We start from the raw sequence: 14115 nt of genomic DNA, 5'->3' as shown, positions 1-14115 counted from the left end.
TGCTTCTGGAACTTTCTGACGTTCATCTACTCATCTCTTTTTGATGCACTTACATTCTCTTTCACTTTGCAAACTGTTATAAAATGTTTTTCTTTCCCGCAGCCTTTGCATATCTGTCCCATGGCGGGACATTTTCCTTCATGTGGAAAAAAGAATCCACACAATTTATTTTTCTTCAAAGACATCACACTGCGGGCCTCTGCCTTCTGTTTCTGCTTACTTTTCATGCTCAACACAGATTCAGTTTGGGTTGTTCCCGCTTCCATAGCAGTAGCTTGTCAATTGGCATGTTCCTCCACTCTTGCAGCCATGAGCACGTTCTCAAAACTGAGCGATTGTTGCAGCATGCATCATCGGAATGAATCAGAGAGGCAACCATCAATAACTCTAAAATGCATGGCTTCTCCATCATTGAATTCATTGAACTTGCAGTGCTTTCTGAGTGTATCATGTTTCCCAACAAACTCATCCATCAGCTTACCAGCTTGATGTCTTGGTTGTAAGTGTACCTTTCACAGTTGACATTCGGCATTGGATTAAACTTGGCCTCTACTGTCTTCGTAATTTAAAGGTATGATACTTCATCAGCCTGTAATATCTTCTTTATCACCTCTTTTACTCCGTTATCTGCCAGGTTCTTTCAGTATTTGATGATCTTTTTGTCATCTGCTTCTTCTATAGCATCTATGAAGTCATTGAAAGTTTTGATCCAGGCAATCCATCAAGGTGCCAATATTCTGCTTTTTGGCAGTATTAAAAGGAGGCAGTGGTTTCTGGAACTGGGTTGATGCATCGAAATCAGTGTTGTAAGTATTTGGGACACTTCCAGTGAGCCAGGCACAATAGGTGGGGTAGAGACTTTGATATCCTTGAGTCTCTAGCAATAGGAGGCAAGCGAACAAGCCCATGGAGATCACTTGTAGTGAAGGCAGAGTCCAGCTCTTCTTCAGCAGAATCAGAGAGCAGCAGGCAGCGAACAGAAAATCAGGAAAGGAGGTAGTGGTTTCAGGAACAAAGCAGCATCATATTTTTTGCCGTTTCCTACTGATGTCGAGAGTATATGCTGTTCAGGCACTTTATCTAGAATGTCTCCTGCCCCAGTGGCACCTCTGCAAGCATCAGCCTGCTCACTTGCTAAAAAACACATTCAATACAGAGTTTAGGATAAAGTTTTTTTTCTTCACACACAAGGGCAAGACAGCCTTAGGCTTAGAAGTGGTCAAGGCTGAGATGCTCAAAGATTATTCGGTGATTAGGTGTGATCGAATAGTGACGTTTTTTCTGAATTTCCATGAGTTAGTCAAACCAGCTTTTTTAAAAACACTTTGGTGAATCTGGCCTAAAGATTAGTGTGTATTACACAGAACCCAAAATCAGTTAGCTGTATCAAAATATATATTTGCAAAGTACTATTTCAAAGAATATTTTCGATGAAAGACTGCAAACGTATTATACAAGTAATTTGCGCAGCATAATTATTGCTATTATTAAATGTGTAAAGAAATGCAGCAAAGTGTACACATTTAAGAAAGTTAAGAATCCCAGCCCATCTGCCTTAGAATGCAAGATATGGCACTTGGATGCCAGGGATCTCCACGTGCTCTCATTTCTGCTTCTTAAAGGGCTAACAGTTGCACTGCATATGTTTCTGCTAACCTATCCCATAAGCTTCAATCACACCTTACATTTTATATGATTTAATTTATACTATCTTCTTACCGCTCACAGCATTTCTTCGTCGAGCCTCTGGTGAAGGAGATGGGGACGGGAGACAGTCTATGTGCGATGATGTGGAGTTTGTTTTCGTTTGAATTTGTTCTTCGGTGACATCGATAAGGTGAGTTATTGGCAAGCCGGCTGGTGGCTGTTTATATCTTGCATAATGTAAAGCGTCCATGATCCACCTCATATCGCGCCACATTTCATCGGTTTGCTATACAATGCAATAGAAATAAAAGTGCTTGAAAAACGCACTACATAAAATGTACATTTTGCACATTTTTTGTTCTTTTATATTTTGCAGTTTTATATAGGGCGGGCTCGACCTGAAGGTATTGGAGCGCTTTACATGTTACACAAGGACACATTCCGTGGGCGTTACAGAGCAAGGTACATTTCTGGATGATTCCAAACAGGCAATATAAGACAAAAAACAGAGTTATCGGCTATGTATATTTTATCACACCTGACCTTTGAGAAGAGCATTAGTTCCATGAATTAAGCACTTCAATTTAACAGTATGGTGTGATACCAACTAAGCATCTGAGTGATACGTAATGTATGCCTGTCACTTTATAATAAGTGCATTATATCCTCTGACACTAGCACAAGGTGGATGGGATATTTGTCACATTTGTGACAAAGTAACCAGTCCGTCAAACTCCAAGTCAGACCCTTAGTCTGAGTTATTTTGAAAAAGTAATCACATAGTCCCACATTTAGTTCGAGAGTGCGTTGGTCACCGTTATTGCCACCACACAGTCTAACTTACTTGAGGAATCACTGCTTACTGCCAAACACATTCCATATTACAATCACTCTAGACAGGAGGATAGATTAAAAAAGGGGGCCCATACTCACAAGATTAATTCAAGGAGATGTTGTCTCATTGCACTGAGGTAACCTACTTGTTCTCTGGCCCCGGTTACAGATTTTCGTTTATAACTTCTTTATATGAAGAAACAGCATTGCATTAACCATACACGTTGATCAACTTGGACGCAGGAGCAGATCACACAAGTAAGAGCGGTGGGGCGGGGCAGGTGGGGGTGGTGAAATTCGACAGACGACGGGATAAGTAATATTAAATAAATAAATAAAACCACTTACTTTGCGTTTGCCACATCGCGGCGTCGGCGATGCAGTGAGCGCAAAGTGAGTGGTTTCAGTTATTTATTTATTTAATATCACTTGTCCTGTCTTATATCGAATTCCAGCACCCCACACCCCGCCCGCCGCTTTTACCTGTGCGAACCACCACTGCTTGTATGTAACAGACTGTTTAGTATCATGGATGAGGAAGGAGAGAAGCATCATGACCGCACACAGCTTTACTTCTAGTTAATCGTGGCACATCCCCACTCTTTACAATAGTATTACCCTACTCATAGGAATACCAGATGATAAAGGTGGAAGGGAGTGAGGCCACAGCCATTATGCGAGCTGCTACTGAGCACCCAGCAAGCACAAACCATCTGATCCCTAAAAGGCAAACTGGTGAGGAATTCATGGCTGACAGGTGGTAGCTTGGCTGCAGCCATTCCTAAGAGAAATACTTGGTGTACTGGTGCAACAATTCCACTGCAATACTTGTAAAAAGAAAAAAATTAAGATTTACATACCTAGTAAGACTGAAATACAAACATTCAATAAGTATAATGTCGCAAAAACAATTCATAGCTAAATCAAAAAATGTTCCTTTGTGAAACAATAGGAAAGTGAAAAGAAAATAGCCTATGGAAGCAGTAGACCACGACCTACACAACATTCATGACAACTTCCAATTGACCACAGCCTTGGAAAAATTGGTATTTCTTTTCCGTCCAAAGTTTTATCTTAGTTCTACACAAACTTTCCTAGGAATATGAAATCCGCAGCAGGGCATGGCTCAAACCTGCAGCAGAGCAAGCTTCACAATGCCATGTATGTTTGATTAGCAGTTCTCTTGCTGCATCGAACTTCACTCCAAAACGTTCTAAATGCCATCAACGAAATCAAGTCACCTTATTTGCATCTTTTGTTGTCGACTTTGCAGCTTGTTTCCATCCTCCAGAGAGTTCTAACTTTTTTAAATGTGCAGTTTCGTGACTACAACATTTTCATGACAGGTTTCCTAAATAATGAACCATTGGCTAATTTGCAGAAGGCTCCTCACATCTCTGTTGTTCAGAACCACAGGAAAGTGTCTCATTTGAACTGGTCCACAGCATTTCTCCGAAGATGTCCACCTTCATTTGTCTCTGAAATGTTCTGTGTTCCCTGGGATAAGGGGAGAAGAGTCACATGACCACACACTAGAAATGTGCACTGTTTACTATTTTTCTCACAAGCATGCCACAGCTTTTTTTGAGCTAATATTTTCTGCACCAGACCACAGGAGAGAGGTTTCCGAAGAAAAAATGAGGCTTTGAGTATATGTCCAAGTCCTGGGAGTGGCATTGCAAACCACAGGTATTGAAAGCACAGCAGGAAACACATTTCTCCACATCACTCTTCCAGGTAGGTAGGAATTCCTCAATGACACGGAAATGAATACATTGGGGAGGCCGCCTGATGTTGACTCTCCCATCTGCCACACACTCCCAGGGAGGATTTCATACAGTCCATGCAGTGTCGGGGCACTGATCAGTTCTTCATGACTGGGGGCCCCTCGGGCCACTTCGCTCTGTGTATTCCAGGTGCAGAGGGCTGTTAGGCACCTCTCCTCTTCTGGCCCGCTGTTGTCTCACACCGTGGCTGTAGGCCCTGTCAATAGTTATCGCAGGGTGCAATCATGCCGACGAGGCTTCTGACCCTGGATAGGGGTACAACAACAGTGAAGTAAAAATAGCCTGCCAAGAGACTGACGGTGGTCTTCAATGGACAATTCCTGGCCTGGATTGCATGAACCCACCTGGGAGAGGAGGAGCACCGCAATCGCGGCCTCATTTTATATCCTCTCCTCACCTTGCCGCACAGGACATTTCCAGCAAGGTCTGGGAATACGGGGTATCCACTGACTTTACCCATCTACTAGGGATCATAGGGGGCGTGTTTGGAGCATTGGACCTCTCCGACCCTCTGCGAAGGACGGTCACGGCGGGCCCATTCCGGAGAGGGCAGATCTCACATCAGGCCTGGCTACAGCAATTTTTATTTGGGTGGGCAAAAGTTTCATTGGGGTGGGCCACCTCGGGCCCAATTTGTTGCTTCTTGAGGTACCCTACAAGCCCTAGATTACATCATATCTACTTGCAAACAGTCTCCATGATACAACAGATCATCTCTGTGTGTATGCTGAGCATGTGGAGAGTTATTTGAAAGTAAGAGCAGTGTATGGACCTAAGTGCAAACCTTCAAATTCCAGCAGGCCAGGATTCAACACAAGTACTTCCAGGCCCGATTATCCACTTTTCTACCATTCCTCTTCTGTGCACCTTATTCCACAGCTGACCTAGGGCCCTAGCCCCATATCAGCCGCCATCCAGCTCCACTTTCATTAATCCCAGTACAACATTATTCCTGGTAAAAAAACATTAGTAAAATCCCCTTCAAACTTAAAACATTGAATATAGCAGTAAATATAATTAACAAACTTTAAAATATGTTCCACAGTTGCCCTGATGACCTGACTGCTAATTAAATGAACAGAAACAGAAACGCGATGACAGGGCCAGCTATAGCGCTAGTGAGAAGGTCATTTTTTGGTGCCCCACCAAGGACTTCTTTCTCCGTACTATCCGATTACTAACACCCTCCAACAGTGCCCTTCATTTCTCTATATCCCTTCTCTCATATGCATTTCATTTGTTGTATAGCGCTACTCATATCAGTGTAGGGTGTCACAGTACTTTACATCACGCACACATCGTGAAGAGACAATGAATCATACAAGTATGTAAGCTAGCCTTTAGGGAATGTCAAGTAAGCCAATGAGGATTACAAGGTGTAGGAATCACATGTCAACCATACTGGTGGGCAGTATGTTTTAAGGGGGTTTGGTCTGGAGAAGCACAAACTCAGGATTTAAGGCATACCCCAGTGGTTAGGGGTTGGCTTTACTAATAAAAATGTATATCTACCCAAACAAAATCTTTTTAGTTACATTAGAATAATAAAAAAATACTGGGGAAGTTCCTACCATATCGCAGCACACAAAAAAGGGCAGTACTAACTATACCATTCAGGTTTTTATGCAGCTCTTTGATGACAGTTCATAGGTCACTGTCCTTTGTTAGGATTATAACTTCTGAACTGCAAGTAACACAATAATCTCTGTGACAAAGGTAGCAACTCACTGAGCTATCCACATAAAATCTGCATTTCAAAACTACCAACAGACAAACTATAGATCTTCAGCAGGATCATTAATCACCAGTTATCCGGACATTTTTATTGTTATCTTGTCTCCATAGCCATGTTAATGATAAAAACGATTTAAGCAAAGCATACACAAAGTATGTGCCTTGCTGGGTCTTTGCAGTTGTAAAAAAAAGAACTAATAGTCACACATTTTCTTTCCTACATGGTTCATAGAACTCCACCTCACGGCCTGATCTGATAAGCAGGTGCAGGGGTCAGGAAAGGTGAATCAGGATAAACAAACTTCTTTTCTCCAGCACTGAGTAGAAAAGGAAATATCCACACCGCTGGTGCTAAAGAAATAATTTTTCCTCTTCGCCATGTCCCTATTGTACCTGGAGGACACAGCCCACCTTTCTAAAAGGAGATGCGTGATTGGGGGTACCTGTGAGAAAGAGCCCAGGCTCAATTACGCAACTCCCAGAACAGGAAGAAAAACAACATTTGGAGGAACGTTTTAAATTAAAATGGCCATTTTCAATTGGCCTTCAAGCTGTCACTGCAATGGCCAAGGCCCATGTTTGGGTGGACCAGGCTCATGTTTGGGTGGGCCTGGCCCACCCAGCCCACCTGTTAGAACCGGGCCTGTCTCCCATTCTGGTCCGGTCTGCCGCTTTGGATATGACCCTGGACTTTCGCACTGCTCTGCCCTGCCTTAGCGGTTTACCACCCTTACTCCCCTGCAACAACATTGCTTGGTCTAAGAAGCAGGAGATACCTCACAATGTATCACACGGGGGTGACCACTGGAGATAGGGGTAAGACATGCCTCTACCCCCCACCTCTGAGCAACTGGCCTGTGCCACGTTTGTTTTTCTAGCCCACTGGGGCACATCCTTCTGGGGGGTGAAGTCACTGTCAGCTCGGTCTGAGGGGGATGCACCCTCCTTTCTTGGAGGTTTGGGGCTTTCCCCACACTGCCTGCTGAGCGTGCCCAACTAACAGTGGTTATGCCACAACATACTTTTCAAAGCTAAATGATTACTATGCTTATTATCCCTTTCTACATTAGGATATCAGCCAATGTTACACATATCTGTCTAAACACATACTCCAAGTAAATAGCACAAACAAATTATGTTATTCTGTAATTTATTTAAAGCGAAAAGGTTTTTGTATCGTCTTACAAAAGAAAAAGAAACAAGTCATACACACATTATTATCTGGTGCAAAGAGTGAGACAGAGTGAGAAAAAGTGTATAGTTTTCATAAATCACAAGACACATCAAATCCATTGAGTACATACATAAACAACATTAACAATAAGGCACAGGGAGGAGCCTAGCGCGCAACCAAGATGGCCGCGTAGGTGCGAGGCTCCCGAGGACCTCCGCGACCTCCTGCATAAATCCTGACCATATCCTGTCCTAGACGAGGGGACTGTGTTCGTGAGACCGAGCTGAGGTGCCACCCGTTTTCCGTTTCCAAATTGGACCTCGGACACCGGCGGGAGCATCGATTGAGGTTTGCGGCCTTTTCCACGCCGGCCCCCCGGATTGGAGTTGTGGGGCGATCCGGAGACAAAGTGAACAACAGCGGCGGGCGAGGCTGGGCGATTCGCGTACCCCGCACTTTCACTTTCGCTTTCGCGCCCTCCTTGCTGCCAAGCGAGGTAGGGTCGCGAGGCGGCGTGCGGTGGTGTGGCTTCATCGGGGTGCCCTGCCGGCCCGCCAGCTGTGATCCGCCCTTCGGAGCTGTGATCGCCCTCCCCCGGAGCCCGTGAACTGGTTTGTCAGCCCCTTTCAAGGAGATTGGCACGATTTGGGGACTGGAGCCATGTCCACGAAACAAGATGGCGACCGGGCAAAGGTGAAATCGACCCGCCGTGGCGCAGCCCCTCAGTCTAACAGCATGGACCGCTACACCCTCCAGAAGGGATCTCCAGAGGCGCCGCGTAGGTCCCCTGTTGGCCCGACTGATGCTCCTGCTCTGCCCGCGGATCTGACCCTCCGGGACGTCATGGGCGCCATCGCCGAGATGAAGGCCTCAGTGGACCAGCGCTTTGACACTCTGGCGCAAAAGATTGACTCGGTCCTCGTGGATGTGGGCCTGGTGAGGGCCGATTTGTCCAAGACGAATGACCGGGTCGACTCTTTGGCCCACACCACTTCGGGCCTCACAACGGACGTGGCGGCCCTCCAAAAGGAGGTGCGCCGACTGGGCCAGGCGAGCGCCCTGATGGATCGTCCACTGGAAGATTCCGAGGGTCGGGCCCGGAGGAACAATGTTCGCATTGTCGGGGTGCCGGAGGGACGTGAGGAGGAGGCGGCGGATCTGTTTGTGGAGGACCTGATCCTCACCCGTCTCCAGCCCCGGGGGCTGAGTAAACTCTTCGCAGTGGAACGTGCCCACAGGGTCCCCGGAGGGAGACCTAAGATCGGAGCCCCTCCGAGGCCTCTCATTGCCCGGATCTTCAACTTTCGGGACAGAGATGCTATCCTGCAGACTTCTAGGCAACAAGGACCGGTCAGACTCGACAATATGGACGTAAACTTCTATCCTGATTTTACTCCGGCGGTCCAGAAGCAGAGACTGAGTTTTCTCGGAGTCAAACGTCGCCTACGGGACCTGAACCTCAAGTATGCGATGCTTTTTCCAGCGAAGTTGAGGGTAGAGGTGGATGGTCGCACGCACTTTTTTGATCGTCCCGAGGCGGCCGGGGACTGGTTGGACACTTTGCCCGGGGATCGGGGCCGGGGGGGTGGGGGGGCGCGGTTGGTGGGGAGGGCTTGCCGGATCAGGACTGAGGGACTAATAGTAGGCCTTGCTCTGGACAACATTATTGTCATCATTGACTGATTGTGTAAGTTCCCCTCCCGTGGAGGTCGTACGGGGTCTCTTGGGGGCTTTCCCTCCTCCTCTGGGGGACTAGTTAGTGTTTTCATCTTTGGGGCGACAGGCACACTGCACTTTGAGGGGGCTGTTTGGGCTCATGCAGGGGTGCAGGGAGGGGGGAGTTCTGTTGGGACGGGTGGGTTGGGGTGGGGTGTTCGTTTTTACCGCAAGGCAAACCCTTTACTTTATTGGTGTTTTTGAGGTGCTCTCGGGGGGACGAATGATGGCTTCTGTATGTGATGGGGGGTAGGGACTTGACTTTGTTGTCTTGGAACGTTAATGGACTGGGGGATAGGATTAAGCGAGGTGTGGACCTGCAGTATCTGAAACAAATTTCGCCAGATGTGGTCTTTCTGCAGGAGACACACCTTATTGGTAATTCCTTTTGTGCCATGAATCGGCGTGGCTATCGTTTGGTGGCCCACTCGGGCTTCACGTCTGGCTCGCGGGGGGTGGGCATCATGGTTAAGAACTCGCTCCCGCTGGAAATAGATGAGGTGCGCCATGATGAGAGGGGACGCTACACTGCCTTGGTGGGGAGAATGGAGGGCAAAGTGGTTGTCTTTGTTTCAGTGTATGTCCCACCGGGGCTACAGTCTACCACTTTTGCGGACCTGGGGCGCCTCCTCCTTGACCTTCCGGGGGGGCTTCTGGTGGTTGGGGGGGATTTCAATGCGGTGGTTTCTGGGACTATGGATCGTCACCCCCCTAGGGACCTCCCCCGGGCGCAGGCGTGGCTGTCCGGCCTCTTAGATACATTGGGATTGGTGGACTGCTGGTGCTTAAAACATCCCACGCAGCTGCAATACACCTTCCATTCGGGTGCCCATGGTAGCCTCTCGCGGCTTGATCATATCCTTGTCCCTGCGGCCTATGCTGGGAGGGTGGGAGAGGTGCGCCATCTGGCGCGGGGTATTTCAGATCACTCCCCGCTCCTGTTGCACTTTGGTGTCCTCCCGAGGGGGGAGGGCAGGGTAGCTCCAATCAATGCCTGGTACCTGCGCGACCCCACCATTCGTGCTGACCTGATTAAATCCTTGCAGCGGTATTTTGAGGAGAATGTGGGGTCTGTCCCTTCGGCTATCTCCCTTTGGGAGGCCTTCAAGACAGTTATTAGGGGGGACGCCCTCTCCTTCATATCCCATGCCCGGAGGCGCGAGCAGGAGGAGGTGACCCGAGTGGAGGCCGAAATTACTGAACTAGAGGGTGATTTGGGGAGTGGGGTGACGGATGCTGCACTGCATGTTCTACACCTTAAGCAAGCGGCCTATAGGGCCCTCGTCACGGAGGCAGCCAGGGGCCTCAGTAGAGAGCAACAGGGGCGACTGTATGATGTGGGTGATAAGGCTGGTAAATTGATTGCGTGGTTGGATAAAAAGGAGAGAGCGAGTCGTGTGGTCCCGCTGATTGAGAGGATGGATGGTGTACGTGTCACCGAGCCAGAAGACATTGTCTCTTGCTTCGCGGATTATTTCCGCGAGGTGTATTCCCCGGTCTCTCCCTGCTCGGAGGCGGATTCCCATGCCCTGCTTCGAGATATCGCGCTGCCCTCCCTTTCGGTGGAGGACAGGGAGTCGTTGGATGCTGCTCCTACCTCGGACGAAATTGCCCTCGCTATACGCTCGGTCGCATCTGGCAAGGCCATGGGCCCGAACGGCATCCCTATCGAGTTGTATAAGCTGCGACCGGACGTACTGGCACCCCACCTCCGCGCGATGTTCCTGGCGGCCCATTCGCGGGGCTCCCTCCCGCCGGACCAACGTCTGGCTACAATCGTGGTGATCCACAAGGAGGGGAAACCCCGAGACCGGGTTACCTCCTATCGGCCTATCTCGCTCTTGAATGCGGAGCCCAAAATCCTTGCCAAGGTGCTCGCCAACCGGCTGGTCGGCGTGGTGGGCGATTTGGTCCACCAAGACCAGTCTGGCTTTATCCCCCATCGCAACACGGCCCTCAATCTGCGGCGCTTGCACGGGGTGCTCACGCGTGTTCCGTTTGTGCGGGAGCCGGCCATCTTGGCGTCCTTAGACGCCACCATGGCGTTTGATACGCTCGAATGGGCATACATTTGGGCGATGCTGGCGAAATTTGGATTTGGACCGGGATTCATCAGCTGGGTCAAATTGTTGTACTCGGGCCCGTTAGCGCAGGTGGTAGTGAATGGGCGAGTCTCGGCCCCGTTCGCGCTGGGACGGGGCACGCGACAGGGTTGCCCCTTGTCGCCGCTCCTGTTTGCATTGGCCTTGGAACCCCTGGCGGAGTGGCTGCGGTGGCACCCTTCCATCCGTGGTCTCCGTTGGACCCCCGAGTATGAGGACCGCGTGTCCCTCTACGCTGACGATATCCTTTTGTACCTAGCCTCCCCGCGCAAATCACTGATTGTCCTGGTTGATGTCCTGCGCTCCTTTGGCCGTAACTCAGGCCTTGTCATCAACTGGGCTAAATCATGTGTCTATGTGCTTTCCGGGGAGGCTCCCGTCCTCCCGCGGGGATGTCCGATCCAGATTGCCTCGCAGGGGTTTCGGTACCTGGGTGTCTATATCACGCTGGACCCGGAGGCCCGCTACGAGCGAAACTTGCTTCCCCCCCTCCAGCGCTTGAAGGAGGACGTCGCGCGCTGGCGGCGCCTGCCGCTTTCGCCGCTCGGCCGGGCGGCATTGTTTAAGATGATGTCGTTGCCGCGCTTCCTGTACGCTCTCCAGAACACTATGGACCTAGTCCCGGCGCGCTACTTCCGTGAGGAGGAGAGTCTACAGCGCCGCCTGTTCTGGGACGGGAGGCCGCGTATAGCCCTGGCGAAGTTGACGCTCCCGTGGTATGACGGGGGGATTGCCCTCCCGGACATTAAGCGGTATTACTGGGCTTCCCAGCTAGCTGCAATTAATCACGGCCTCTATGGGCCCGCCTTGAACCCGGCATTTGAAATGGACAAGATGCTCCTGCCCGGTGGCGACTACAATCGAGCACTCTACTCTGGCGCGCCGGACCCCCGCTTGACGGGGCCCACGCGTGTCATGGTGCGGGTGTGGCACGCGGCCAATGCAGCTATGGGGTGGAAGGACCGTTTGACCCGGGCGTCGCCGTTGTATGCGCCTCAGCGGTTGGGCTCCCTGTGGACCTCGAAGGGCTTCGAGAAGTGGGACACGATTGGCATCAGTAAAGTGGGGGACCTCTGGACGAGAGGGGGATTTAAAACATTCGAGACGCTGCAGACGGAGTTTCAGCTGCAGGGCAGTGAATACTTTCGGTACTTGCAGGTCCGTCATGCGCTGGGCTCCGTCTTCCCAGACGTCGCCTCCATCCCGGAGTCTTCCCCCCTGGAGGATAGAGTGCTGGATGGCCACGTTCCGGATAGCACGATCTCCCTCATTTACAAAAAATTGATTAATGACCGCTCGGGCCTGCTGACCGGCCTCCGTGAGGCTTGGGTTGCCGACGGGCTGGAGTTGGACGACGAAGACTGGATTTCCGCGGTGGCCTCTCCGAAGGAGGTGGCCATACCTGCTCGCCTTCGCTTCGTCCAGCTTAAGATACTCCACCGGGTTTACATGACGGGGCCAAGGCTTCTGCGTATGGGTTATGCTGAGGATGGGTTGTGTAAGCGTGGGTGTGGTGCTTTGGTGACTTTTTTGCATATTTTGTGGGAATGCCCGAAGGTGGAGCGATTCTGGCGTGGTGTGCATGAGGTCCTGCGTCTGGTTACGCATGTCGCGCTGTTGCCTGAAGCGAGGAGATGCTTGCTGAATGTGTGGGAACCAACTGATTACTCGGTTCCGCAGACGCGATGGGTGACTCTGGGATATATGATAGCTAAGCGTGACATCGCTCAATTGTGGGGATCCCAGCGGCCCCCGGCGGTGTCGGCCTGGAAAGAACATATGGATTGGTGCATGTTCCGAGAAAAGGTGGTGTATGTGGCGAGGGGCAAGCCTGGGGCGTGGGTGAAAGTATGGGGCCCCTGGAACGCCTACCGCGGGGGTATCTGCGAGCCACCACTGCTGCCTGCTGCCTCACCGGCTCCGTCCCCCTAGTTGACCCCCTCCCCCAGCCCCGGGCACAGAGTTCCCCCAGTCCTGGACTTATTTCCCTTCCCCCTCCTTAGATTCCTGTGGATGGTCGGGGTCCCTCATTTGAGGAGCACGTGTGGTTACCTTCGATTGCGGGTTGCCTTGCGGGTGTGGTTTTTCTATGTTGTTGTGTTTGTATAAAATGAAACCGTATAGTGGGCTTAGAGTCATGTGGCCCACGTCGTTGATGCCTCCTGATTTACTTCTCTGCAACGCCAAGTGCCCTTTTGTAAGTTTGTCAGGTGCTCCTGTCACTCTAGCGGCCGGCCGGAAGGTTGTAGGCCCATACTTGTATATACTTGAGATTGCAATAAACGGTTTCAAAAAAAACAAAAAAAAAAACAATAAGGCACAGAGTAAAAACATGTAGTTATTCTCAAAATGACCTCAAAATATTCCTAATCAATTAACTGGTCAAAATGGAATGTAGTGCTTCTGATTTTGCGTCGTTTCGGCCCCTGTGTATCTGTGCTACATTTAAGCATCAAAACGCGTGTCATCATCAAGACAAAACAAGATACACTGTGTGCAGCCTTATTGATATAGTTCAAAAGGGATCCAATACGTGAACACTTGATTGGATTCCAAGTGAGCTCCTAAGTAGCTCCTAGGTTGATGACAATCAAAAGTGGGTGGGCACAACGTGCTCTTCAACCATCTCTGGCGTCACGCACTCAGCGTCATCATTTAATAAAGTAGAGGATGGGTTGTTCCACTTTCCTCTGTTTTAATGAGTCCGTCGCCTTGTACGATAAACTCTGAGGATAACTGAGTTTTCTCTAATGGGCTAAGGCAAAGTCCGTGAATAATTAAGGGCTTTTCTGTTCCATATTTAAATTGTATTAGAAACACACACGAGTCCCGGTAATGTTTGTTCCCGTGGGCTCTTCAGTCCGTTTGCAGGCAGCATAACCGTGGGTGCCTCCTCTCCAGGTTCTGCACTGTACTGGGATTTATACTGAGCGTGCCCAACTGTCAGACTCCACCCACGACACTGCCTATCCGGAGGGGGCCCTTCATCCTCTTCCCTCTTGGTACCTGCACTAGCACCCTCATCACCCAGCAGCGCATGGTCCCATATTCCTATTATGGACACCCATAGCGTGGGTTTTTCGCCAACCCTTCTTGCCATGGTCTTACAATTTGAGGGAGG

The 14115-nt window shown here is 49.8% G+C and overlaps 1 protein-coding gene across 1 annotated transcript in view; it reads right to left on the bottom strand.

Moving 5' to 3' along the window:
- ANKFN1 (ankyrin repeat and fibronectin type III domain containing 1) overlaps window positions 1–14115 on the bottom strand; it is a 1480122-nt gene that overhangs the window by 75782 nt on the left and 1390225 nt on the right. The window contains exon 17 of the mRNA XM_085614412.1: window positions 1720–1933. Coding sequence (XP_085470538.1) covers window positions 1720–1933 — 214 coding nt within the window. The remainder of the gene's footprint in view (window positions 1–1719; window positions 1934–14115) is intronic.

Source organism: Triturus cristatus, chromosome 7 (genome assembly GCF_964204655.1).
Source record: "Triturus cristatus chromosome 7, aTriCri1.1, whole genome shotgun sequence".
In the NCBI taxonomy this organism is placed as follows: Eukaryota; Metazoa; Chordata; class Amphibia; order Caudata; family Salamandridae; genus Triturus; species Triturus cristatus.
Note: the sequence above shows the minus strand (reverse complement) of the source record. Positions and strands in the feature narration are given on the sequence as shown.